General features: G+C 38.3%; 3 protein-coding genes across 8 annotated transcripts; 2 read left to right on the top strand and 1 right to left on the bottom strand.

Annotated features, from left to right (window-relative positions):
• Nucleotides 1-1,205: 1,205 nt before the first annotated feature.
• Nucleotides 1,206-2,623, bottom strand: LOC103956791 (protein ALTERED XYLOGLUCAN 9-like). The gene has a single exon (XM_009368830.3). It carries the CDS (start codon nt 2,621-2,623, stop codon nt 1,514-1,516), a length of 1,110 nt encoding a protein of 369 aa, XP_009367105.2. The 3' UTR covers nt 1,206-1,513.
• Nucleotides 2,624-16,002: 13,379 nt separating this feature from the next.
• Nucleotides 16,003-17,008, top strand: LOC103956831 (probable glutathione S-transferase). The gene is made up of 2 exons (XM_009368872.2): nt 16,003-16,320; nt 16,664-17,008. Exons 1-2 carry the CDS (start codon nt 16,003-16,005, stop codon nt 17,006-17,008), a joined length of 663 nt encoding a protein of 220 aa, XP_009367147.2.
• Nucleotides 17,009-18,253: 1,245 nt separating this feature from the next.
• LOC103956828 (PH, RCC1 and FYVE domains-containing protein 1) lies at nt 18,254-25,034 on the top strand. Of its 6 annotated transcripts, none has more exons than XM_048566312.1 (9): nt 18,262-18,883; nt 19,444-19,530; nt 20,225-20,314; nt 20,443-20,517; nt 20,620-20,814; nt 20,972-23,029; nt 23,296-23,442; nt 24,090-24,379; nt 24,724-25,034. In XM_048566312.1, the coding sequence occupies exons 1-9, from the start codon at nt 18,833-18,835 to the stop codon at nt 24,833-24,835; spliced, it is 3,105 nt and encodes a 1,034-aa protein (XP_048422269.1). In that variant the 5' UTR covers nt 18,262-18,832; the 3' UTR covers nt 24,836-25,034. The 6 variants fall into 6 exon arrangements, with proteins under 6 accessions (XP_048422271.1, XP_048422270.1, XP_048422269.1 ...); XM_048566310.1 differs by having other exon boundaries at nt 20,431-20,517; nt 24,727-25,034; XM_018649758.2 differs by having other exon boundaries at nt 18,263-18,883; nt 20,431-20,517.
• Nucleotides 25,035-27,876: the final 2,842 nt, after the last annotated feature.

Genomic DNA, 27,876 nt, shown 5'->3' with positions numbered 1-27,876 from the left:
ACACACTTTACTTCATGGTTTTCACATTTCAACAAAGCATAGAAGACTGATAACAACTATGAGTTCCAGGCTTCCCTTACAATCAAAACATAAATGAAAGATATAAACAGTGTCACGTCCAGCACGATAAAAGCCATAAAAAAACTTTTTGGGTGTTGCTGTGTAGCTGCAATACAGACCACATGAAACAACATCCCATGATTGATCCCACAGCATATTCAAAGGTTTGGGCACCCTCTTCTGCGTCTCCTGGCATTCCCCAAAATCCCAATTCCAAAATACAAACCATTGGGTAGGAACCTTGAAACACCACTGCATATTAAGAGCAAATACGGAGCTAGTACCTTCCATTCCAACCTGCTTGTTAACTGTCCTTGCATAATCAGGGTTCTACGGCAAGCCAGAAAACTTTACTTTCTTTGATACCTAATCATTTATTACTGTTTTCCCTCGTCAGTTTAAAGAATACGACCCTAAATACAAACATCTTTGGATTAACCCTCCCCGACCCATTCTCAATCCCAGAAAAACGTTGAGTCCATCAACAAGGTTTCGATCCAAAAATTTATTCTTCTGGATGGATAGTTTCTCCCCATTTGTCTTCTCTTCCTCCTTGTATCTCATTACTAAAAAAGCCAAGGAACTGTATTTGAATTCAGCTTCCAGACAGGATGAACTTAAAGCCAAGACTATTTTACTATCTTCACAAGCATATTCAATATCATCCTTCTAACAGAAATTAATGACGTTTTCCCATCCGATAAATATACAAGTTCCAAGTATACGTTCATACCTGGAGGCAAACAATATGATGCCAACGCAGCCAGCTTGGTCACGTTGTAGTATTTTGGAAGGTGTCACTAGTATTCTATACATAGCAAGGTTATACTTGTTTAGCTCTCCTCTACAATTTCCTAATGAGAATACAATTTATGAGTCAACTTTAACAACTTTTCCTAAAGAGAGCAGCTACTTTTATGGATACTTAGTCCATAAACCTTAAAAACATGTAAAAGCTACAAGCTTCATGTGCACTGGATTTCTTACGAACGAAAACAGAACATAACTTCAAAAAACATGGTGCAAAACCATAAAACTTGCTGCGGAGTTAAAGCTAGCAAAGAAAGCACGATAGAATTGAAACAAAAAAACTTTTCGTGTCTGCTGTGATCTACGAAAGTGTGAAAAAAAAAAGGGACAGGTACTTTCTATCCAGGAAGCTCTTTGTGAATTGCCTTGAGTATATACTACACAATACAAGTAAGTATATTCAATATTCAGATTAATGCAAATCAGATACAAATGAATTTCAATCTCAACTGCTATCTCACATAAACTATACCGAGTTTTCCGAGGCCAAGAGAGAAACCTGGCAGAAACCGAAGATGCAAGATAAGAGGAGGAAGCAAAGGAGCCAACCAACCTCTCAGACGAATCAAAAGCTCACTCCATATGAAATCGAACCAGCGAGCCGGAGCAGGACATATACCAAGAGAAAACAAAAAGAATCAAATCAAAGCTTCTGGTGAGACTCGATGAGCAATGCATTTAGCATGATGTGCAGCACTGCTTCGTAAACACGCATATCATAATGCATTCCATCAACCGTACATCTAACCCCGCAATTCCAACTCAGGGACTCAATGTCCAGTAACCAAAGCGGACCGCCCGACTTCCGCAAAAGCTTACTCTTTTGAAGCTCCTTATCGTACTCACCCCGCATTACATCAGTCATCTTCTCCCTCTTCTCCTCCGTATTCAACATCGAGTTTATCAACGTGGGCATGCCAACCCAGAACAAGTGTGGCGTCCGGGCCGAACCAGAGCCTGAAGCCGAGATGGTTTCCGGCTTTTCAGAGCCAGTCTCCGGCGAAACTGGCAACAAGGACGCCGCAGATCTCCTGAGTGATTGCAGTTGAACACGGAAATCTGAAGCGTTGGTGAAGTGCAGCATGTGCCATAGCCCAGAACCCATCACCAACACATCCGGGAAGTTCCGATTTCGCTTGAACTTCGACACCAGATTGGTCAAATTCACAGTATAAGGAGCCCAGATGAAATCCAATCGCATCCCAATCTCGCCCACCACAATCTGATAATCACTGTGCCTCTTGAACAGATCCTTGTTAACCTTCTCCAGCGGCCCAGAATCCAGAACCAGGCTGAGCAGCGAAAGCGCCACCAGCCTCGCCTGAGAGTCTCCGGCCACCACGACCCAGGAGCCGTTGAGCAGATCGGAGGCGTCGAAACGACCCAGCTTCTGAAATCCACATGCAGAAACGGCGAAGGAAGAAGGCCAAGCCCAGGACTTGTCGTAATTGACGGTGTTGTTGTCGAGGGCGTTGAAATTGGGGGAAGGGGTAACCTCCCAAACAACGTCGTGGAGGTGGGAGAGGCAAGAGTCGCGGCGGTTCTCGAAGACGACGACGGAGGAGACGGTGGTGACGAAGTCGTTGACGGAGGGGAAGTAAGGGGTGAGGTGGACGCCGATGGCGAGAGTGATGAAGAGAGCGCCGCTGAAGAAAAGCATCTTTTTGCGGCTGAGATGGTATCCGGCCATGGCCATTGGGACCAAAACGACGACGCACGCAGCCAGCAACCCGAATGGCACAGCTCCTATCATGCTCGTGTTACTCTTCTCATCATATCAAACATCTGCTCGGACAAGAAAGTATTTGAATTTTCAGTGCGTTGCGAATAAATCAAATATTGTATTTCTGTACAAAATTGACTGTATTTTCATTGACCGACTGTGAAAGGAATGTTCCAACGACGACAAAACAGAGGAAGGAGGAGGAGGAAGTGGAGGCGGGGGCGGGGGCGGAAGAGGAGAGTGGGTGTTGGGTGTGGTCAACTTTGTTTTGATAACATCCACTCACATTAGCGGAGCCCAATAACAAAGCAAAATGCAGGCTAAGCCCAATAAAGTTATAAACTATAGTTTATGACAATAGAGCCCATATAAACCGACATGGGGATGAATTAGACAGATAATGTATGCCAAGAAAAAAAAAAAAAACAAAAAAAAAACCTCGAACGCAAAACTGTATGGTCCTTGTGCCGCTACCTTCCATCGCAAAATGGGCAGTGGTTTCTTCAGCATCAAAGTTTCGTTCCACTAACTCTTTGGGTGGCGACTATCGGACCAGGCTTGTGGTGTTCATCATGAAGGCTAGGGCGTGGTTGCCTCGTTTTTATGGTGGCTTCAACATGCATCCTTCATATGGGATTTTTTTTGTCTTTTCACATGTCCAAACCATCTTAACTGATTTTCTCTCATCTTGTTTTGGTGCCTATCTACAAGAATAATGACGATGTACAAAACTGCATGAATTATAGGCAATGGCAGAGCCATAAATTTTGCTTAGGAGGGGCATTTGAGACACATAAAAGAAATTAGATTAAATATAGCAATATAATTACTTTGAGAAAATTTAAATTTTTTTTTATTGGCACATAAAATTTATCAAACAAGAGTAATGGGGTTTTAAATTATTATGAAACATTTGGGATGATTATATTATAAGAACAACACTTATTTACGAGCATCAATAAAAAAAAAACAAAAAAGAAAATTCAAACAAAAATTTAAGGTCATAATTCAAAACTATCACCATGAGATTTTACTTTCAACATAATTGGATTTTCCTCTGATTTGAAATTAGTTGTTATATATTGTAAACCAAAAACCTAACTATAAGTTTAGTTTAAACTAAAAAAATCAAAAGGTTGTTGATGTCAATGAGTTTCGAACCCATGGGATGATGGGATTGTCAAAATACACTATATATATTTAAAATTTCAGGATAGGCCTAGGCCTAGCCTGGCCTCCATGTGGCTCCGTCTGTAACATCCCGTCCCGGGATTTATAGAAACGTACATTGAATTTACGATTTTACCCCTAGATCGTTTTTGTCACGTTATTAGTTGTTGGTGTGGTGTGGAATGTATTGGATTACACCCACACACACACACACTTTAACTTTCCGGGATTCCCTCCCTCATTCCCTCACTCTGTCTCTTTCTTTTTCTCTCACTCTCTCTCTCCCTCCCCGAGCTCCATTATTCCTCTTCTTCTTCTTCTCTTCTCAACACACGGACCATACACACAAAACCTACTCAAACCTACACCAATTAAGAAACCAAGACCACCATCGTGTTCGTGGAGCTGAGAGGAGTTCAAAGGTGCCATTTTCAGGTAAGAATATAGATGTTTTCACGTCGTTTCAACGAGGTCCGATTATTGCACTGTTCATGCAAACCTAATCTAGCTTGTTTTAGGAGATTCTAAGCTTGTAGATGTGTTTGTGAGGTCCCAAGGAGCCTCGGAGTAGTTCGTTGGGTGAATTTGGACGTCACGATCGTCCTGTGCAAAGTTGGCCGAGTTTTGACCTTGAAGACAGGTGAGATTCTTTAATTTTTAGGCCTTAAAACTAGTCTAACGTTGTTCTACTAGTCCTAGGCTTCATTTTGGTATAAAGAACGTGAAATTTGGTTGAAAAACGAAGGAGAAAACAAGGTTTGAAAAATTCCCAGTTTTCCGGCGCCGTCGCCGGCGCCGGAGGTTCGCCGGAGAAGACAGGGGAATATTCCGTTAAGTCTAACGGAATATTCCTAACGGCAGTGGACGAAATCTGGTTAGATTTGACGGAATATTCCGTCAGTTAACGGAATATTCCTGACGGCGTCTGTTGACACCGTCAGTGTGCAGTGCACGTGGGCCGCGCGTGGGGGCGCGTAGGTCCGTGCGTGTTCAGGCGCGTGGGGGCGCGTGCGTGGTCCAAAAATTTTTCTAAAAATATGTGTGTGATCCTGAGGTTGTGTAGGTCACGTTGGTATATTCAATTGTCCAATTTGAGCAATGTATGAGAAGTTATTACGAGAAGTTGCTTAGGTGCTTTTAAATTAACGTTTTCGTAACTTTGTCGCGTTTAGGTGATTCGTATTCCGAGGACGAGCGTACACACTCGAGGCAGGGGGGCTACGACCCTTCTAATTACCAGTGAGTGGGCTTTTGTTTTCCGTATATACCTATATACATATTAATTCCCAGAAATTAAATAGAAAAGGTTATATGTTTTATGCCATGCATCATTTGAATATTGTTTACGCATCATCGCATGTATTAGTATTGGCATACATATATATAAATGTGTATTTAGTGCTGTGGACGCACAGGTAAGTGCCAGGTAAGCGGTATTCATGTGGTTATGCATTCCTGTTTATTATGCAATAGTAGTTTGAAATGCTTAGAGAGCTCATAATCTGCACCCCCGGTGTTAGTGCTCCCGCCCAGGGCCAGGGCACAGCCTTCACGTGTATGTTCACCAGCACCGCATGCTCGCCTTGGATCCAAGATAGGTGCAAGCCTGTCGTACAGACCACAATAGGTGGTTCCGACTTGTAGGTGACCCGCGATTTATCGCACAGCTTCACGTGATCGTAGCACTAGAGTATACATATATATATATTACACCCAGCCTGTCGTACAGACCACGTTAGGTGGTTCCGACTTGTGTGCAGATTCAGTTATCGAGTTGAGAGTGGAGCTCTAGATGCAGCCGTACAGGTCACGTTAGGTGACTCCCGGCTGCTAGATTATATGTTGTTGATGTGATTTACGCTTGAGCATTTATACTGGATTATAAGACTCTGTTGTGGCATATTCTTGAGCATGAATGGCATATTGTGAGCATGAATGGCATATTGTGAGCATGAATGGCATATCATGGAGCATGATTGACATATCTATACATATGTATATATGTTCATTTTCTGGGAAGTATACAGGTTTTACGGCGAGGGGTTAGAATGTATTTTGCTAAAGAGTTTTCAAAGAACTTTGTTTTTGCCCACTCACGCTTTTGTTTTTGCGCCCCTCCAGGTTCTAGTGGTCTAGCAAGTTCGGTGGTTTATCCCAGAGGGCGTCCCGGCATTTCTGACAGACACTCACCATTGTAGGGTCACCTTTGGGTGTAAATATGTCGTATCTTTTCCTTTTGGACTGTTGTAGACTTGCTCTGAATTGTGTCTCACATACACTAGTACTTTGTATGCTTTTAGGTTTTTAATTATTCGTACTTTTATATTACCTTCTCATTAGCTTCCGCACGCGCACATGGTTACGTCACCTTCGCGTGACGGCCAGCACGCCCTGATCTCGGTCGGGGTGTGTCACCGTCCCTGACTGTAGGGGTATTAAGTTAATAAGCCATACAATGAAGCTTTGGGAGAGAGTAACTGAGCATAGACTGAGGCAAGAGACACGGGTCTTGGACAATCAATTAGGGTTCATGCCAAGACGCTCAACCATGGAGGTAATCTATCTCGTACGAAGATTTATGGAAAGATATAGAGATATGAAAAAGGATTTGCACATGGTATTTAAAGATTTGGAAAAAAAAATGTATGATAGGGTCCCAAGAGACATTCTTTGCGGATTTTAAAGAAGAAATGAGTACGAGTAGCATATATCCAAGTTATAAAGGATATGTATGATGGAACAAAGACTGTAGTAAGAACTCACGAAGGACAAACCAAAAACTTTCCCATAACTATAGGGTTACATCAAGGCTCATCTTTAAGTCCTTACCTTATTGCATTGGTAATGGATGAGTTAATGAGACATATTCAAGAAGATATTCCTTGGTGTATACTTTTTGCAGACGATATAGTGTTAATAGATGAAACTCAGGAAGGAGTCAATGCGAAGCTTAACCCTTGGAGAGAAGTGTTGGAATCTAAAGGTCTTCATCGAAGTCGGTCAAAGATAGAATATATGGAGTGCAAGTTCAGTGCGAACGGAGGTTCAAATGAGTTGGGGGTGAGGATTGGAGATCAGGAAATACCAAAGAGCGACAGCTTTCGCCACCTAGGATCTATCTTGCAAAAGAATAGAGAGTTGGATGGAGACCTCAACCATAGAATACAAGCTGGATGGATGAAGTAGAAGCAGAGGCGGCGTTGAAAGGGAGCAAAATGTGCAATCGCACAGGGCCCCTAAATTTGAAGTGTCACATCCCGGCCCGGGGCGGATCACTTCCCGAGCCTGCTCCATCGCCGTAGCACGATATTGTCCGCTTTGGGCTTACCATTCCCTCACGGTTTTGTTTTTGGGAACTCACGAGCAACTTCTCAGTGGGTCACCCATCATGGGATTGCTCTAGCTCCCTTCTCGCTTAACTTCGGAGTTCCTACGGAACCCGAAGCCAGTGAGCTCCCAAAAGGCCTCGTGCTAGGTAAGGATGGGAATATACATTTAAGGATTACTCCCCTGGGCGATGTGGGATGTCACATGAAGGGCTTCTAAAAAATTTTGTTACCTTATATTTATATGTAATAATTTTATATATTAAAAAAAATTACTTTTGTTAGTACATGAAAATCTCATTGTGCACTTCTTATAAGTGTAAATTTTAGAAAGAATTTTGTTAGCACGTTGAAATCTCATTGTGCACTTCTTATAAGTGTAATTTTTTTCTTTCTAAATATGAAAATTTGAAGTGCATAATGAAATATTTGGAGTGCAAATAATAACTCCTTAAAAACGATTTTTCTTTTCAATTTTATTATATAATAATGCTATATATTCAAGTCAAACTTCAAAATTAAGAGCTTTTTTAAGCTTTTATTTCTTATTTGGTTGCTTAAGATTAAACTGTTTTTTTATTATTTAGTAAAGGTTATGTTTGTAACTTTTTTTTACCTATTATTTATGTGACATTTGTAAACTTACACTTGGTGAGTCTTAAAGTTTGTTTTGATTTAAATTATTGCTTTCTAGCACCAATATATTGTCCTATGTTTTTTTTTATTTTTTATTTTTTTTAAAATTATCTTAAAAAATGGCCCCTTTATAAATTTTGTATAGGGCCCCCAAAATATCAGAGAGGGCCCTGAGTAGAAGAGTGCATCAGGTGTGTTGTGCGACTGTCGTATGCCACTAAAACTCAAGGGAAATTTTATAGGACGGCAATAAGGCCATCAATGCTTTATGGCACGGAATGTTCGGCGGTGAAGCATCAACACGTAGATAAAATGAGTGTAGCAGAGATGAGAATACTTCGTTGGATGTGTGGGCGCACGAGAAAGGATAGGATTAGGAATGAGGATATATGAGGTAAAGTAGGAGTAGCCGAGATTGAAGGAAAGATAAGAGAAAATCAGTTAAGGTGGTTTGGACATGTGAAATGAAGGCCTACAGACGCTCTAATTAGAAGATGCGATTACGAGACAGAAGTTCAGGTCCGAAGGGGTAGATGAACACCTAGGAAGATGATGTGAAAATGTTAATTTTTATCAAAATTGTTAAATTGTGGGTATACGTGAATTGATGAAATGCAACCGTATTGTGTGGAGATTATGTTTTAGCCAATGATAAATAGGATGAATGGTTACAAAAACTACGGTAATCACAAAATGGTGGACAAGCAACTCAACTTCAGAGCAGCTGGTTTGTTCTTATTTTGTAATTTATATTATGGTTTCTGATAGGAGCATATTTATGCGACTTAAATGGCTTGTTCTTGTACATTTACGTTATGTTTCTTTAGTTATTTTAGTACTTTAAGCTATTTTCGTGTGTTTGTAGGTCCAAAGGGCTAAAGGAGCAAAAAGATGCATTTTGGGGACTTTTGGAGCACTTTTGGGCTAAGGACGGATAGCTTATGCTTGAAGCCAAAGTGTTGGACGAATTGAAGACCTAATTGGAGCCAAAGTGTTGGAACCTTGTTCTCTTTAGTTTTAGGACATTTAAACCTTTCCTAATCCCAATCATGCATGCATAACACACATCCATTCTAACAATTGTCATTGCACATGCATTTCCTTCATTAGTTAACCCACATGCACTTATCACTTATCATCACCACATATCATATCACTTAATCACTTATCACTTATCATCACCACTTAACCACTTATCATATCATAACCACATATCATATCACTTATCACTTATCACTTAAAATATCATCCACCTACTTCACCTACAAACATCCACCTACTTCACCTACAACATCCACTTACTTCACCTACAACATCCACTTCACCTACAACATCCACCTACTTCACCTACAACATCCACCTACTTCACCTACAACATCCACTTCACCTACAACATCCACCTACTTCACCTACAAATGACATAGCCATATGTTCCCTCCACTACTCCTATAAATACCCTTGCATTCATTCATTCATGGACATCTCATTTCATACACAACACACCACAAACACATCCCTTTCTCTCTTAGCCGTGAGTCTCCCTTAGAATCCAAAAACCATCTTTCCATTTCCATCACTCCTCACTCCATTCCACACTTCCATTCCCCCAAACCAACTATCCTTAGACCTTATGCTACAATAAAGAGGAAGAGAAGAAGGCCTAAACGTTCATACAATTCAAGTTTGAGTTGTTGGAATGTTTAGGTGTTTCTTTGATTTCAATGTTTAATTTTAATTCTCTTTGTTTTGTATGAGGAACTAAACCCCCCCTTAGCTAGGGGGTGATTCGAAATCTTTTTATTATGCAAGTGTAACATATGTGGAGATGACCCCCTTAGCTATTCTATCATCCATTCATTCCATTTCATCAATTTCATATTTACATTCTGTTTTAATTTGTTCATTTAATTTAATTTCGTATAAACTTAAATCCCCCTTTACTTTAATGTCAATTTAGTTAGAAATCATTTTAGTTTGTGTTTTTTAAAAGCATTTTGAGTTCTTGGTTTGTTTTAGAGTTTTAAAGTTTAGTTTTACATTCTTTGAGTCTAATTTAGTGTTTTATATTGCGTTTTTACGTTTTTGAGTCAAATCCAAGTGATTAACAATCCCTCCTAATCCCCGGTCCAGAACGATCCCTACTTATACTTATACTACAATTTGACGAAAAGAGGGTTTAATTTGTGTGCGTATAAATCACGCATCAAATTTTGGCGCCGTTGCCGGGGATTAGGAGGGATTGCAAATCTCTTCCTTGCAGATTCATGACTTTCAAGGAAGAAGAAGGTGAAAAAGACATCTTGGAAGCCCTTTCAAAGGTGACAAGTAGGGAATGTCATGAATTCATCAAAGAGGACGTTCTTGAAACCACAAAATCCAAAGAAGTTAAATTTGATGACATTGGACAAGTCATAACCATCACTTGCAATCTGGCCAAGTCCAATATCCCTGAAACTTTCAAAGGAGTGGTGTTTGTCATTGAGTTCTTGTCGGACAAAACAAGTAAGTTTTTTTCAAATTCCTTTACATTTTATACTAACTTGCTGTTTTTTATGAATCAGGCACCTACACTAGAATTCAAACCATTGCCGGTTCACTTCAAGTATCACCTTCCATTCAAGGACCAATTCCATGCCGTTTGATTTTATTTATGTTAATAAAAAAAAAATAATAAAAAAAAAAAAAAAAAAAAAAAAAAGAGAGATAGAAAGATACTAAACATGGAAAAAGGTGGAGCTTCACAAAGGTTGTTTGCGTGAAGCCCCACTACGAGGCGCAGAAGCGGGAGGCATAGAAGCGGGAGGCATCGGAGCGGAAGCCAACGGAGCGGAAGGCATCGGAGCTAGAGCATTCCAGGCCTCAATACTTGGCCAAGCGCTGGATGACCCAGGAAAAAGGTGCCTCTGGAGATAAGACGCAAGCCTTTGACGGTCACTGTGAATTCGACCCTCAGATTCTTGCAGCTCATCAAGCTTCCTCTTCATCCCCGACGAATAGTTATTTGCAAGCACATGCAAACTTCTATTCTCGTACTTAAGCTGCTGGATCTCTTGCTTAAGTCTTTCCACCTCTGCCATCAACGATTCCACTTGGCGGGACCGAGCAAGCAGGCGTTGGCCCATGTTGGACACAGAACTCGCACACTGAACACTAAGTGCGAGGGACTCTTGAACGGCCAACTCATCGGACCGTCCTGACAGCAGCCTACTATCTTTTGGAGTGAGGAGGTTTTTAGCTACTATTGTAGCTGTTGTGGCGTCCTGCATCACAGAGTCTTCACCTGAAAGAGGACCGTTAGAAGATAAAAAAGAAGGGCGCCATACATTACCTTGACGGGGCGCAACTGGATCGCTGCTGAGACTCAAATCTAAGCTAAGGTTCGATGAGTTCGCCATTTTTTTTCAACGATGTTCAAAGAGAAGGGGTGGATGGAGTTAAAATTTCACAAAGGGCTGGAGTCGAGTTTCAGGAATGGGAAATCTTCAGAGTGTGTGTGTAGGGGTGATTGATAGCTCTATAAAAAGCCAAGACGACGCGTCCACCGATTCAAAGAGCCAGATTTTCCGGCGTAATTTAGGCGACGCTCCCTCGGCTTTTCAGAAAACGCGTTCAACTTTGTCAAAAGATTTCTGACAAAGCTGAAAACACGTGGAGGCCATCATCGCATCTACACATCTTTAGCCGACAAGCGCAAAGTTCGGCGACGCTTTCTCTGCTTTTCAGAAGACGCGTGCAGCTTTGTCAAAAGGAGCCGCATCTGCACTACCACGTGTCGTTCAGAAAGCGAAGGGGCGTCGTTCAGAAATCGAAGGGGCGCCTGCTCAGAAATCGAAGAGGCGTATTCAAAGATCGAAGAGGCGCCACTATTTCAAAGAGCCGGATTTGCGGGATCAAAACGTTTGTCGACAAGGGTAAAAAGTACCACCACTTGATATTATCTCTATATATGTCGACCTTCGTCTTTTATGGCAGGGCAAACCTGAAGAAAATGCCCAACTCTCCCTCACCTCTGAGGGCGCACTCCCAGCAAAGCCTTTCAAAATACTCAATTCTTTCTTCTTCCCCAAAGATGATACCAGATGCCTGGAGTACATATGACCCAGGAGGAAACGGCGGATTGAAGCATGTGCTGATTCATTCACCGCTTCTTCAAAGCAAAGGTATCTCATATCATCAAGGTCAAAAGCAAAAGTATCTCATATCATGCTCTTTCCCTGTCTTTTTCTTTGTCCTTGTTCTTACTTGCATGGCAAAGTAAAAGAAGCAATCAGCCGGCACTTGGAGTCAGTCTTCCGATCTGGAGCCAACTGCCTGGAATCTATTCCTGATTGCTTACCTAGCGTTGCTCTCGAGTAGTCATCTTCAACGGTTGTTACACTTCCAGAGAAGGGACCACTCCTCCAAAGATTGAACAAAGAAACAGATAACAGGAGGAAGCTCAGACCTTCGGGGGAAACCAAAAGAACCATCCTGCTGCCCAGTTCAAGAAGTAGCACAAAGGAAAATCAACGATGGGCAGAAACCAGTTCAAGAGTAAGCCTGTGGAATCACAAAGATCAAAGCCTCAATGTAATCACCAAGGAGAAGAGGGAATTTACACTCCATAACCAGATTTGCGTCCCTAAACTCTTCTCTTTGTTAATTACATTATGCCATGTTTAATATGTTTAGTTGCTTTTTGTGTGTTTACTTATGTTTTGTGTGAATCTATGCTTAAAACATTGAGGACAATGTTTGATTTAAGTGTGGGGGGGGGGTAACTAAAGTGTTTTGATGCAAATTCGTAGGGTTTTATCCACCATAACTTCTAATGTTGTTCCTTGCTATTTTAAGGTGTTTTTAAGTTGTTTTAGAGTGTTTTAGTGTGTTTTGTTTTATAATTCGAAAATCCCATAAAAATTTGAAAAATTGTTTTGAAAAACCCAAAAAGAGTTGTTTTAAAGTTGTTTTTGTGTGTGTGTTTGTGTCTTAGGGTACCTTCCAACACAATGATAAGGATTTGGTTTATAATTGCATGACGGTTAGAAAGAGTTATAAACATAGAGAAAAGTTTGATTTACTCTTGGTATATGCTTGGTTATGGTTATAATGTATGACTTCACATGCAATCATAAAAGAAAAAAAAATTCGTTTTTGTAACATGCTTGAAGGAAGGAACTCAAACAAACGCTACAACCCTGAGAGACTTGAGCCTATAACGTTCTTTGGAGAGTATAATCTGTGATTTCTTGTTTTCTAAAGTCGTTGCATGATCTCATTATTCTTTGCTTGGTTACTACTTAGAAGGCGTTTTATCATATAGTTCCAAATGCTAGAACTCATGCCCATTTCATTCAAAGCATGTTATTGATTTGCATAACACATATTCAAGAAGAAGTTGTGTAGTGACCACCACCATAGCCAAATAGCCTTACTTCCCATACTTCGTATATGTTGTAAGTTTTAACCCCGTTGAGCCTTGTTTAGCCTTTATTCTTTGTTTACCCACATTTTCCTCACCTAGCCTAGTTTAGGACAATCCCCACCCTTGTTCTTAAAAGATAGTGAGCATGACTTAATTGAATTCCTTTTGAGTTACATTATGAAAGAAAATAAGTGTGGGGGAGAGAATGTTTAAGTGTTGATGTTTTGAGATTCAAAAGAAAAGAAAGAAAAAAGAGAAAAGAAAGAAAGAAAGAAAAAAAAAAAGAGCTTGAAAAAAAAAAAAATGAAAGAATAAGTGATTGAAGAAAGGTTCCAAAACACCAATTCTGGGCGTAAATTGTCTAAATCCTCCCTTTTTGTTCAAAAGTTGAGTTTTCATTCAAAAGTGAATTCTAAGTTGATTCAAATGCTTTGCTCACTATTTCTTTAAAAACCTTTGTTTTCCATATCCCTTCTTTGTTATCCACATACCCCAAGCCCCGTTACAACCCTTGACTTCTATCTTGAGTGTTGTGTATTTCAATTTGTGGAGTTTGAACTTGGTATGAGCATATGGTATCACTGGTTCTCGCGTCTAAGTAGTAGCATTCCATTCATGAGATCATATCTAAACATGCTTATTAACTCCAGAAATTGCTTCCTTTGAAATACATATATGTGAGTGTTCGTTTTTATGATTACATCAATCTTCTCACATATAACTAGTTTAGGGTGTGTAGTCAGAAAATCTGTGTGAAAAACGAGAGCATATCTTGTAAGGAATTGAGCAAATTCTCTAAGGCATGTTACTACATTCAAAATATAGTTTTAAATGCTTAATTGTGAATTAGTATGTGGTGACTATGATTAAGAATGTACTTAAGTGTCAAGATGGCTAAAATATGTGGGAATAATGATTTTTAACTTGTCTTGTGCATTGGAAATCCGTGAGACGATTGTTGGAAGGTGTAGGTTGTGTTTTGTTCTTTTTGTTTTGTTTTTCTGTTTTGCTCGAGGACTAGCAAAAGCTAAGTGTGGGGGTATTTGATAGGAGCATATTTATGCGACTTAAATGGCTTGTTCTTGTACATTTACGTTATGTTTCTTTAGTTATTTTAGTACTTTAAGCTATTTTCGTGTGTTTGTAGGTCCAAAGGGCTAAAGGAGCAAAAAGATGCATTTTGGGGACTTTTGGAGCACTTTTGGGCTAAGGACGGATAGCTTATGCTTGAAGCCAAAGTGTTGGACGAAATTGAAGACCTAATTGGAGCCAAAGTGTTGGAACCTTGTTCTCTTTAGTTTTAGGACATTTAAACCTTTCCTAATCCCAATCATGCCATGCATAACACACATCCATTCTAACACATTGTCATTGCACATGCATTTCCTTCATTAGTTAACCCACATGCACTTATCACTTATCATCACCACATATCATATCACTTAATCACTTATCACTTATCATCACCACTTAACCACTTATCATATCATAACCACATATCATATCACTTATCACTTATCACTTAAAATATCATCCACCTACTTCACCTACAACATCCACCTACTTCACCTACAACATCCACTTACTTCACCTACAACATCCACTTCACCTACAACATCCACCTACTTCACCTACAACATCCACCTACTTCACCTACAACATCCACTTCACCTACAACATCCACCTACTTCACCTACAAATGACATAGCCATATGTTCCCTCCACTACTCCTATAAATACCCTTGCATTCATTCATTCATGGACATCTCATTTCATACACAACACACCACAAACACATCCCTTTCTCTCTTAGCCGTGAGTCTCCCTTAGAATCCAAAAACCATCTTTCCATTTCCATCACTCCTCACTCCATTCCACACTTCCATTCCCCCAAACCAACTATCCTTAGACCTTATGCTACAATAAAGAGGAAGAGAAGAAGGCCTAAACGTTCATACAATTCAAGTTTGAGTTGTTGGAATGTTTAGGTGTTTCTTTGATTTCAATGTTTAATTTTAATTCTCTTTGTTTTGTATGAGGAACTAAACCCCCCCTTAGCTAGGGGGTGATTCGAAATCTTTTTATTATGCAAGTGTAACATATGTGGAGATGACCCCCTTAGCTATTCTATCATCCATTCATTCCATTTCATCAATTTCATATTTACATTCTGTTTTAATTTGTTCATTTAATTTAATTTCGTATAAACTTAAATCCCCCTTTACTTTAATGTCAATTTAGTTAGAAATCATTTTAGTTTGTGTTTTTTAAAAGCATTTTGAGTTCTTGGTTTGTTTTAGAGTTTTAAAGTTTAGTTTTACATTCTTTGAGTCTAATTTAGTGTTTTATATTGCGTTTTTACGTTTTTGAGTCAAATCCAAGTGATTAACAATCCCTCCTAATCCCCGGTCCAGAACGATCCCTACTTATACTTATACTACAATTTGACGAAAAGAGGGTTTAATTTGTGTGCGTATAAATCACGCATCAGTTTCTCTGCAGACTAACAAAGAGATACCAACAAATAATCAAGAGATTTACCTGTCGATCAAAACCTGAAACTTCTTGTGAGCCGGCTTTCTAGCTAGATATATACTCCATACTCTTAAGACAAAACCTTTCTTGAAGCATAGTTAGCTCCAACTGACAAACACTTAACGCTAGTTAACATGTATTAAATTAACAAACTTACAAGAGTTTATCCTCTTTGGAGGGCAAAACAAGAACACCTCATAAAACATCGAAAATTCCATCTCCTAATTAAGCAATTTAATTAAGAGCACACACTCCCTATAAAGTCCTCCACATCTTCCTCATTGTGTTATATACCACAAACTCAAGAAAATCATATACACAGGGGAGAATCGATAAAGATGTTGACGGAAGATGTTGTTCTTTTGGACTGCTGGGTTAGCCCCTTCTGCATGAGGGTGAAAATTGCGTTGGAGGAAAAGGGCATCCAATATGAAGAGAGAGCTGAAGATCTATTTGGAGGCAAGAGTGAGCTGCTGCTCACATCCAACCCGATTTACACCAAGGTGCCCGTTCTGCTTCACAAGGGAAAACCAGTGTGTGAGTCAAGCATCATCGTCGGCTACGTTGATGAGACCTGGGCTTCTCCACCATTGCTCCCATCTTCCCCTTATGCTCGTGCTCAGGCCAAGTTCCAGGCCGACTACATTGACAAAAAGGTTAATTGGTTTCTTTTATATACGATTTGAGATTTGATTAGGTCCTCTCTTCGGTCGATGTTTCTTTTTTGTTATCAAATTCGTTTACTAAATGTTCGGATTTTTAAGTATTCAAAATCTACGTTTGATCACTTTGAATCTTATTTATTTCTATCAATTAGTGACATGAGGATACACTAATGGTGAACAAAAATGAGCTTTTTAATCATGCAAATATGAACTTACATTTTTAACAAGTGACACAGTATTACTGTCATATCATTGGGTAACCAAACCTTGATGACCCAATAGTAAGCAGCATGTTTGTATACATAGGTCTAACTTCATGACTGTATACATGAAGCTGTTCGATGCAGGAAGCAGTATATGGAGGACCAAAGGAGAAGCACAAGAGGTAGCTGTAAAAGACTTCATAGAAGTCTTAAAGCAGCTAGAGAAATTTCTCGGGGACAAAGATTTCTTCGGTGGAGATAGCTTTGGTTTCGTTGACATCATAACGATCGGTATAACGAGCTGGTTCTCTGCATATGAAATATTTGGAAACTTCAAGGTTGAAGACCACGCACCAAAGTTGTCAGCTTGGATTAATAGGTGCATGCAGAGAAAGACAGTAGCCAAAGTCATTCCAGACCCAGAAAAAGTCTATGAATTCGTCATCAATCTCAAAAAGATGATGGGTTTTGAATAGATATCGAAAATCCTTACTTCGTTGATGATCGGATTTACTAGTACTTTGTGTATTTGATTTCTTAATTTCTGTTCTAATACTTTGAAAAATAAGGAACAAATAATCATTTTCCTTCTTGATCAGTTGCTGTAACGTATGAGAATAGGAAAATGAGTCTTCTCAAGGGGGACAGTTTGAAAACTTTTGTTTTCAGCGAAATAAATGGAACTTTGTGACAAGTTATGATTTTGTAATTTTGGTCTCTCTCTTTAAGTAAAGTTGCAGTGTTTGTAGAATATCGCTTGCATTTAAGAAAATTGTGGCAGTGTTTTGTAGAATATCGTTTGCATTTAAGAAAATTGTTGCAGTAGTGTCTTATGTATTTTTCTTTAATGTACTACAATGTTTGAAGTCAAATGAATTTGCGGTATTTTTCTGTTTCTTTTGGTTTTAGATGAGTTTGGTGTCTTTCTGTATTTTTCTTTTAACCTGCTAAACCCTAACTCAATACTTTTGTTCCCCCTTTATTTTGCATTACTCACTCTCACTCAAACCACCTCTTAGGCTCATCCTCCCTCTTCCTCAAACCCAACCTACCTCCTCCTCTCCAAATAGTTCTCTCTCCTTTCCGACGCTGAGACTGTCGAGGCTTTCATTGCTTAATCGTTGAAGGTCTCAATGCCAAACTTTTTCAAGGGGTGGGATATGTGAATTATCCAATTGAGATAAGGGGAGAGCTCCATTTGGATGCATACACATATATGATCCAAAAGATTCTTTGTAAATATGATCTTCAAATGAAGATTAAGAAATTGAACGGTTATGCTTATGAAATTTATATAGTGTATATACGTTATCTGTAATTTATAATTCTAAGTTACAAGCAATATAAATAGAGAGCCAAACCGCAAGTAGCAAGGTTCCCATCAAATTTCACCCCTCCAACTTCAACTTCTGTGCTATCTGAAGGGCGTGTGGGTGCTCCCTTATACAAATTGATGTAAATAGAAGATTTGGTTCAGATTACTAACAGGATATCCATGTATAAAAAGTCAAAATCAATTTTGTCTTCGGTGGCAGATTAAGGAGTCAAAATACAAATTTGATTTCATTCTTTAAGGTACCCTTAATTTTGTGCTGATTCATCCCTAACTGTGCTCCTATAATTATGCATCCCTAAACTCTAACCTTTTCCCATTAGGAAAGCACTAAAATATGGCGTTACAGAATCAAATTTTATCAAATCCATATTTAAAAAACAAGATTATGGCCACTCAGTACTATGGTTTGGTGGTATTCCTCTTCACTTGGAAGTGAGAGGTTTTAGGTTCGAATCTTATGGATGACGAATTCGATATCAAATTAGACTGCCTATTGTGTGACTTAGTTGAACTTCTCATTCCCTAAAAATATCGATGTACTAAAAAAAAAAAAAGATTATGTTATTTTCAATTGCTCTAAGCAAGGGAAAAGGGTAGGTTGCATAATCACCCCAATACCAAACATTCATGTGTAATTTAACTCGCTTAATCTTTTAATACATTAGAAAAATATAAGATTCATGTGTAGTTCCTCTCGCTTATCTTAATCATATAACAACCAATGCAGTCCTACAAAATAGAAAACAAAAGGAAAAAAACACCATAAAGGAAACATAATCTGTCACTCATTTTTGCCTCTATTATCATTATTATTGCTTTTTTTTTAAAAAAAAAGTTTAAAGTGGTCAGACTGACTGACCCATCACTGCATTCTTGCTTCTCACACGTTCTCTGATTCTGTGGGGAAATTCAAGCCTTTCTTCTTCTTCTTCTTCTCCTCTCTTTCTCTCTCCAAAAAACAGAAATGGACGAACATTCTTTGTCAACTGTTGCATTTGACAGAGCAGTACAACAGGTTTCCTCTGCTTACCCTTCTTTTTTCCTTTTTCCATCCTCATCATATCCATCAATGTATTTAAATTCTGCATCTTTTACATCAATTTTCTTTTAATATTTATGGGATTTAGTATCGTTTATTGGTACTTCAGAATTTTTCTTGTGGTACAATTCACATTTCTTTTCAGTTGTTTAACCATATATCACTGAAGTCTGGAGATACAACTGATTTGAAGCCTTTGTTTAGTAAAATAATCATATTTTAATTGCAGTTCTTTAAGTTAAAAATTATTTTCTTTGAAGATATCTCTTTTGGGATTTCAAATACGTTGCGAGTTGATATGAATCCATAGAACCAAAAGTTGTGTGGGGAACCATCTACTTGTTAGAATAATATAATAATTTTAAGATTCTAGTCGCATGTTTACCGTTATTTTGATAATATTGTGAATTTTAAGCAAGTTGAGTAAGAAATAGATTGAAGTCTTTGAGTCTTCTCTTCCCATTTTCCCAAGCTCTCCTTCTCGTCTGATTTTCGCTTTATGTCCGGTAAAAAATTCCATTTTGATGTTTGAACAGGCAGTTGTCTCTATGAAGAGGGGTGCTTATCTGCTGAAATATGGACGAAGAGGGAAGCCCAAGTTCTGCCCTTTCCGGCTTTCCACGGTAGACTTCTGTACTGTAACTTGGTATCAATTATTTCAATATGTACAATCTTCTTGTAGCTCTGGATCAATGCTCATGAAATTTGATTGAGCTGTCTGTTTCTGCAGAACACTACTTAAATGTATTATTACAATTGTCTTTTGGTTGGTAACAAAGGTATCCTCAGCCCAGAAAAAATCCCATGGGACTGACTCTCATGGGGTTAATTTAAGATTTTAGACCATTTTCTATGGCATATTATCAAACAACTTGCTTAACCTTTCTACACTGTGTAACATTTTCTTGGCCAACCGCAAAACCTTTGTTATAGCTTAACTTTTACACATTTGCGATGTGGTGATTGATTACCAGGAGGGTGCTGTAAGATTTATAGTCTACAATATTGCCAGCTTGGAAAACGTATTTCTCGGCAATTGTTTTGAACATGTTCATTAAAATCCAGCATGAAGAGGAACTATTTTACATGCTGATGTCCTATTTACCAAATCTGTATGATCTATTAATCAGTATTCAACTTTCGTGCTACTTGCATTGCTACTCTTTTTTGAAGTTAGAATTGGAATCTGACAATCAATTGGTTCATATCCCCTTGATAGCAGTACAAACGTTGATCCAGTTACTAGTTTTAGTCCCTTTATTGCTACCAAGCAGAGTAATGATGGATACCTGAGTTTCACTTTTTTCTGGATGTCAGGATGAGAAGTTTTTGATATGGTGTTCCAGAAAGAAGGAAAGGCAATTGAAATTGAGCTCAGTCACAAAAATTATACCCGGGCAGTGGACAGTATGTAATTCAGATTGACGTCAGATTTTAACTTGTTTTATTTAACTCTTAACATCACACATTGTTTAGCAATATGCTTCTTTGCTCTATATCATAGGCGGTTCCACTTATGACAGGTTAGTTTACAGGGGAAACTGGAACCAGAAAGGAAGGGTCAATCATTTTCAATTGTCTATGCACACAGTGAATGTTCACTTGATCTGGTAATCTGATGTCTCGATTTAAGTCTATTTCTTCAATGCCTTACGATCAGTAGTTCCTTTGCTCATTGTATCTCATTAATCTTTATTGTTCATTTTATATAGATGTGCAAAGATGAAATCCAATGTGATCTTTGGATTTTAGGGTTGAGGGCTTTAATATCCCTGCATCGCCATCCTAGACCACTTAATAATTTGGGGAGTTTCAGACAGGTGCAAAGTTGTCTAAATAGTCCGGCAGGTCTTTTTAGGAGAAGGCAAACTCTTGGAATAGTGGATGATGGCAACGAGTTCTCCCAGGTTTTTATACCTTTTACATTTTTCTCGTTTCTCCAACTATTCTATTGTTCAATAAGTAGCATATCAATATCTGAGTTTAGTTTTAATTTAGTTAGACCATGTTAGGAGATGCATTTTTAACCATCATTCAATTTTTCGTCTATTGATTTTTTTGAAGGTGAGAAGCGTATGCAGGAGTCCTACTTTAACACCTTCTGAGAGGTGTATTTCTGATGGCATATCTTTTTCTTCTGATAGCTTTTTTTCGTCGGAATCAGTCCTATCAAATATGCAAAATGTAATGGACATCTCAGTTCCAGATTCTCCATATATTGGATCAGATTATCTCAAGAGGAAGCGAATATATTCTGATGCCGACTGTGAACCTCCCAGGTTTGTTTCCTATGCCTATGGAACCTCAAGAATTGAAAAGGACAATATTTTGAAAGATGTCATGATCTGGGGTGAAAGTATTGGAGGGAATGTAAGTGGATTGCAAGCAGATTCTTTACTGCCTAAGTTATTAGAAACAACTATGACGATGGATGTACAGAATATATCTTTAGGAGGGAAGCATGCTGCAGTAGTTACGAAGCAGGGGGAAGTGTTCTGCTGGGGTCACGCTAATGGGGGAAGACTAGGGCACAAAATCAATATGGATGTGAGCAACCCTAAACCTGTTGACTCCCTTAATGGGATCCAGGTGAAATCTGTTTCGTGTGGTGAATATCAAACATGCGCTCTGACACATTGTGGTGAGCTCTATACATGGGGAGACACAAGTTGCGGTGCCAGTTTAGAGGCCGAGGAGAAGAGTTTCAGTCAGTGGTTACCGCATAAACTTTCTGTTCCGTTGAATAAAATAAATGTATCATATGTCGCTTGTGGGGAATGGCATACAGCTATGGTGTCCACTTCTGGGAATTTATTTACATATGGAGACGGAACCTTTGGGGTACTGGGGCATGGAAATCTTGATAGTGTTTATCAACCAAAGCAAGTAGAATCTCTCAAGGGTTTATGGGTAAAATCTGCTTCGTGTGGTTCATGGCACATGGCTGCTGTAGTTGAAATCATGGTTGATTGTCTCAGGTCCAATTCAATTGGTGGGAAGTTGTTTACATGGGGTGATGGGGATAAAGGGAGGCTAGGACATGTGGATCATGAGAAGAAGCTTTTACCAACTTGCGTTGGGCAGCTTGTGGATCATGATTTTGTTCAAGTTTGTTGTGGAAGAATGTTGACTGTTGGGCTTACCAATAAAGGTGCAGTTTATACAATTGGAAGTTCAGTACATGGGCAGTTAGGGAATGCTCAAGCCAAGGATAAATCAATCACATTGGTCGAAGGGAAGCTTAAAGAAGAGTCTGTTAGAGAAATAGCATCCGGTTCATATCATATAGCTGTTTTGACAGCCAGAGGAAATGTTTATACCTGGGGAAAGGGGACTAATGGACAGTTGGGATTAGGTGATATCAACGATCATAGCACACCAACTTTTGTGGAGGCTTTGAGAGACAGGCAGGTAGAAAGTGTTGTTTGTGGATCAAATTCAACAGCTGCAATCTGCTTTCACAAATCTATTTCTGTCAGCGACCAGTCAGCTTGTTATCGATGCAACCTGCCTTTTGGGTTTACTAGGAAGAAGCACAACTGCTACAATTGCGGTCTTCTATTCTGCCATTCTTGTAGCAGTAAGAGGGCTATGGATTCTTTGCTGGCACCCAAGAAAGGCAAGGCTTTTCGAGTCTGTGATTCATGCTTTAGCAATCTGCAGAAACTTACACATTCGTGTAGATCATTCAAGCAAGAAAATCATAGTAGCATGAAGCTATTGACAGAAGAAAAGTCAGTCCCAGATGGGAAAGAAGAAAAGGCTGGAGAAACACCTAAGTACGGTCATCTATTATCTATCAAACAGGCTTGTTACAAGAAACGCCAGTCTCGTGTGAGGACCACCACCATGAAAAACCAAGAAGGAAACCAGCAGCATCTAGAACCGGCTTCTTCATCCTTGAGCGAAGAGCCACGATGGGGCCAAGTCTCATGCCCTGATCTATTTAAACCGTATTATAGAGAAAATTATACAGCACTTAACTCTCTGTCAAAAGATCATTTATCTTCCGTCGTCCCAGTGCATTCAGAATCCACAATGTCCGGTGCCACTAATGCAGAGAAATGCATATCCATGTCAGATGAGATGCTTATTGAAGAAATTCAGCGGCTGACAGTTGAGGTGATTCTGTCTTATTAATTTTGTTGCTTATGTTCGTATCCATTTTTATTCTTATTCTTTGGTGTATGCACACACATGAAAACTTGTCAGTGTTTGGTTCCTAGTTTTGAACTTACAGTCACCATTTAGGCAATTAGGAAGGTTTGGCAAGTTTTACTACTTTATATAAACTTTTTCTTAAACTGATGTTTGTACTCTTTCAACTAGTTGTATAAAAATATATTTTTATAATCTTTTGCATCTGTCATTCACTTTGCTCATAGTAGGCACACAACCTTGAAAGGAAATGCAAAATTGGAAGCCAGAAGATTCATGAATGTGAGCAGAAGACTGAGGAAACATGGTCTCTGGCAAGGGATGAAGCGGCTACATGTAAGGCAACAAAGGAGGTTATTAAAGCTTTGGCATTAAGGGTAAATGTGTTGCTTCTCCTAAAAATTAGGGGGTTATGTTTATAAAAATGCTGTCGTTTTTCACTCTCTGACTTTCCATTTTGCTTTTGAAGGAAGTTCATGCCTGCTTTTTACGACTTGATTTTCATTTTTGTTCCATGTTTTACAGTTGTCACACACTTCTCTATGGCATGGAACTTGTAGAAATTGTACTTGCTGCCTTATCATTCGATATTATTCATATCTGGCCCTTCTTATTATCTGTACTTTTACAATTCTACCTTGTTTATGCACACTCATAATCCTACTTTCAATCTCTTCGAGAAGCCATTTTGCTTCTTTCCTTGGATCTTTTTCTGGTCGATGAATTTTCCCAAAATAATTAATCTTTCTATATGGATCTTGTAACTCCCCCTCTATCCATCCTTTATATAACTTTTCTGAAATGCTTTTCTGATACATAACAACGAGAGTTGCTTCACATGATTTTAAAATTTTAAACATAAACATAAACTTACCTTAGATTCTCACTCCCCCTTCTTTGTAGGTTTTCTAGTCACTAAATTGGAAACTTATCATGCATCTACCTTGCATTTCTTCAAATGATTAAAAAAACCACAATATTCAATTTACAAGATCTGAAAGTACATATAATTTATTTTGTGCAGCTTAAAACTAAAACTATTTCAGAAAAGGCGTCTGCTGGAAAGCAACCAAACAATGGAATAGATACAAAACTTCCTCAACTCACGCCACTAAATACAAATACACCACTTCCTGAAGTAGATAGTGTATCGGATTCGCCTGCTGTGTTGTCTGATATGCCGAAGTCAGAACCCCATGGTAGGGAAACTAAATCGGCAAAGCTTGAATGGGTAGAACAATTTGAACCTGGAGTGCATCTCACGCTTGTTGTGTTGCCAAATGGACAAAGGGGGTTAAAGCGAGTGAATTTTAGGTATTTTCTATCTGAATTATTCCATGTCTAGGTTATCACTATTTTGAAAATGATCTTACTGGCTATACTTACGCATTAATGATGTATGTTAGAATTAATGAATGGAAGGTAACCAATATAAGTTTGGGACATATCTTCTTCTTATCAATTATTAGGTTTAGTTTGTTTACGAGCATTTCCATCCTCTAGATTAAAATCCGTATTCATCTCTTTTCTTCAAAGCAAAAAATGCTTAGTTGTTGTCCTGTTTGTTACCTTATTATCCAAGAACACTGTATATATGTTGGTGTTATAATCTTATCAATTTAAACTGGACTATCGTTGCTACTTGGCGTTGTGTTTAGCAGCCAGAAAAAGTTCGCTGACAAAGATGTAGAAAGATGGTGGGAGGTAAATCAAGGCTTGATATACCAGAATTATGGCATTGAAGGATATGAGAACTCTACAGAAGATTAACTTTTAAGGGCTGATCTTTAATTACTTGCCCTTTGTATTTGGACGTGTGTACATCTACGGTCAATTGGCAGGCAGATTTTTACGTAGATTAACGTTGTAGGGAAGAAATTTATTGTGTTTATGCATTGGCTGCCGTCCATATGAAGTATCCTGCATGTGTAATCCCCATGTACAGGTAGTGAAACCCTAGTCTTCATTGACAATATGTGGCACCCTAAAGGATAAAGCTCTCATAGCCAAAACAACTGGAACTCAGAGAAATCTGTAAGTTTTAACTGTTAAATTTTCCACATTGCTGAGTTTTGCAGGGTGCCATTTTTCAGTATGTGGTTGGGCCTGTAAATCTCAGTGCAAAACCATGGACCCTTGTAATTGTTGGCATTTTCTTCTGGGAGCCCGGCCTTCTATATGCGTCTAAGGGATTTTCTGTTAGAGCGTGAGCATATAAACTAAGAAAATTGTTATTAGCACTTTAAAAAAATCATTTGGCACTCCAAACTTTCTATAATTAGAAAGAAAAATACACTTGTGAGGAGTGTAGAATGTGATTTTTGGAATGCTAATAATAATTCTCTAAACTAAAACCAAATGATAATAGAAGTGAGAGATCTATGTTAATTAAATCGCTAAGGAAATAGTTCATTTTTGGGAAATTTGGAAAAGTAACCATATTTTAGACCCCATATAGAATTATAGTCATTATTTTAGTTTTATGATGATTCTAATCAAAACTTGATGTAAAAGTACTAATATACCCTTAATGACAAAAAATTTCCTCATTACTCTTAACCATGAAAAAACAACAATTAGTTGAGATCTTGAAGTATAAAAGAGGTGGCCTCTTGAATACTACCCAATACCCCTACTCTCGAACCCCTCCATTTCCTACACTTCTTATTTTATTTTTATCAATATATATAGTAGATATAGATATTCAAATGTAATTAGAGAACGTGAGAATTGAAGATAACCAAGTAAACTAAACATAAAAATTAATCAAGAACTGAATCTCCAAAGCAAAATTTGAATATAAAAATAGAGGAGCAAAAACTCTTTTAAGCTAAAATCTGTGTGAGGTTTTTCTGCTAAATTGGTGATTGAAAACATAAAAGCCAATAATGTGATAAATCTCGAATAATATAAAAGCCAATAATGTAATAAATCCCAAACAAAAATATTTACATCATGTGCTGGAATGGAGTCTAATTGGATTCTTGCAAGTTTGGCGATTGTGGCCTGTCCCACCATAGCGATTGCACTTCTTCACTATCCTTTCCTCCCCCTAAGATGAGATTCTGTTTGTCTTGCGTCTTCGAGATACAACTTGTCTAATTGGAGGTAACACAACTCTATTTTGCACCTCTTCCGGCACACTCCATTCACTCTTGTTTCCAACCGCCCAAATGGGCTTCGTATACGCTAACACAATTGCATTGGCTGTGTAGAATTTGGAGCACATATTGTACACTGATGTGTTGTGAATTCGACATGCAGCAGTTGCATAGATACATGGAAGTTGGTTGAGATCAAACTCCTACATGTGCATGACTTGGCATTTAGATCAACTATATGATATAAGTCTGCACATTATCAAAATTGGTATTGTCATGATAGTCATCAGTAAACTCAAAACTCACATCTATTGAAGTCTTACTAATCTGGGCATTGTCTTGAAGAACTTGACTTGGTTGTTCATCACCCAAAATGTCATCATTCTCTTGAATTGCCACTGTTGGTGATGGGGAACTGCATGCAATTGGGTGTTCATCTTCAAATTCATTTAGAGGATATGCTGTAACATATAATGGAATCTTGTTCGGTTTTGTAAAAAGACTTTCACATACCCAACTAGTCACATCGTATTTTGCATCCCTAAGTTGCTCATGCATTGATAATGTACTGAGATTCTAAATTCACTCGGACTAACACGAAGACGTTTATATATACCATGTATAAGATCTTGATGAGTAACTTTGGTTGACACTACCATTGCTTTTGCTTGACCATCTGTGTATTGGCTATCAACCCTCCTCCATCTGTAGTGGACCACGGTCACAAATTGAGTCATATTTTGAAGGAAAATAAAATTAATTAGCGCATCTAACTAACTTGCAAATATATTAAAATTAGGAAAAAGTTTTAGAGAAAAATTAATTAGTACATATAACTAACCTGCTTATGCAAAGTGCCGAAGAAACATTGATATGGTTGCTTTATTGGAGCTTCTATCTCTTAAATCAACTTGTTGATTTGTCGAAGGATTCATAATATATTCACCCACATTGGAACATGAAAATCATTAAAGTTTTGATTAAAATCATGATATGAAATATCAAAAAGTTGGTTTAGGAATTGGAAGCTACAATTGACCAACTATACCATTGTTTATTGGACAATTTGAAAAGGTTGCTACGTCCTGTTGCCTTTTTTTATGGTCAGAACATCCCTATTGCTTAATTATGCAAAATCGGCAAAGAGTGCTCTTCTAGTTTAAGGTGAGAAACCAGAAGGTTGCGAGATAGTTTAAAAAATGTTTTGTTTTTGTTGTGAGAAACCCTAATATAAGGGTATATTAATACTTTTACATAAAGCTTTGGTTAGAATTATCATAAAAATAAAATGGTGGCTATAATTCTATATAGGATCTAAAATACGGTTACTTTTCCAAATTTCCCTTCATTTTTCATTGTTGGACAACCTTAACACGCCATCTCATGTGTGGGGGTCGTTTAAGCGAAACATGTGAACCATATATATTTTTTCAACATTTCGTGAACTACATGTATGGTGATGCCCAAAAATAACATGTGCCAATAACATATTAGAATGTGAGCATTTAACCTAAAACCAATTAAAAGTAAGAGGGGTGGGTCAAAATTATCTTAACCATTTAGACAAAACTTTCTTTTTTGATGTGGGACAACTCTCAACACTTTCATGATCAATGTTGCCCATGTGATCATATAATCCTCTATCCATACGAGTGTAGGAGTCAATTTGAAAATATGTCTCTAATAGGTTTATTAATCGAGATAAATTTT

Source organism: the organism of the source record quoted next, unplaced genomic scaffold (genome assembly GCF_019419815.1).
Source record: "Pyrus x bretschneideri cultivar Hongxiangsu unplaced genomic scaffold, Pyrus_bretschneideri_v1 Contig41, whole genome shotgun sequence".
NCBI classification, from domain to species: Eukaryota; Viridiplantae; Streptophyta; class Magnoliopsida; order Rosales; family Rosaceae; genus Pyrus; species Pyrus x bretschneideri.
This window is presented reverse-complemented; position numbering and strand designations above follow the sequence as displayed.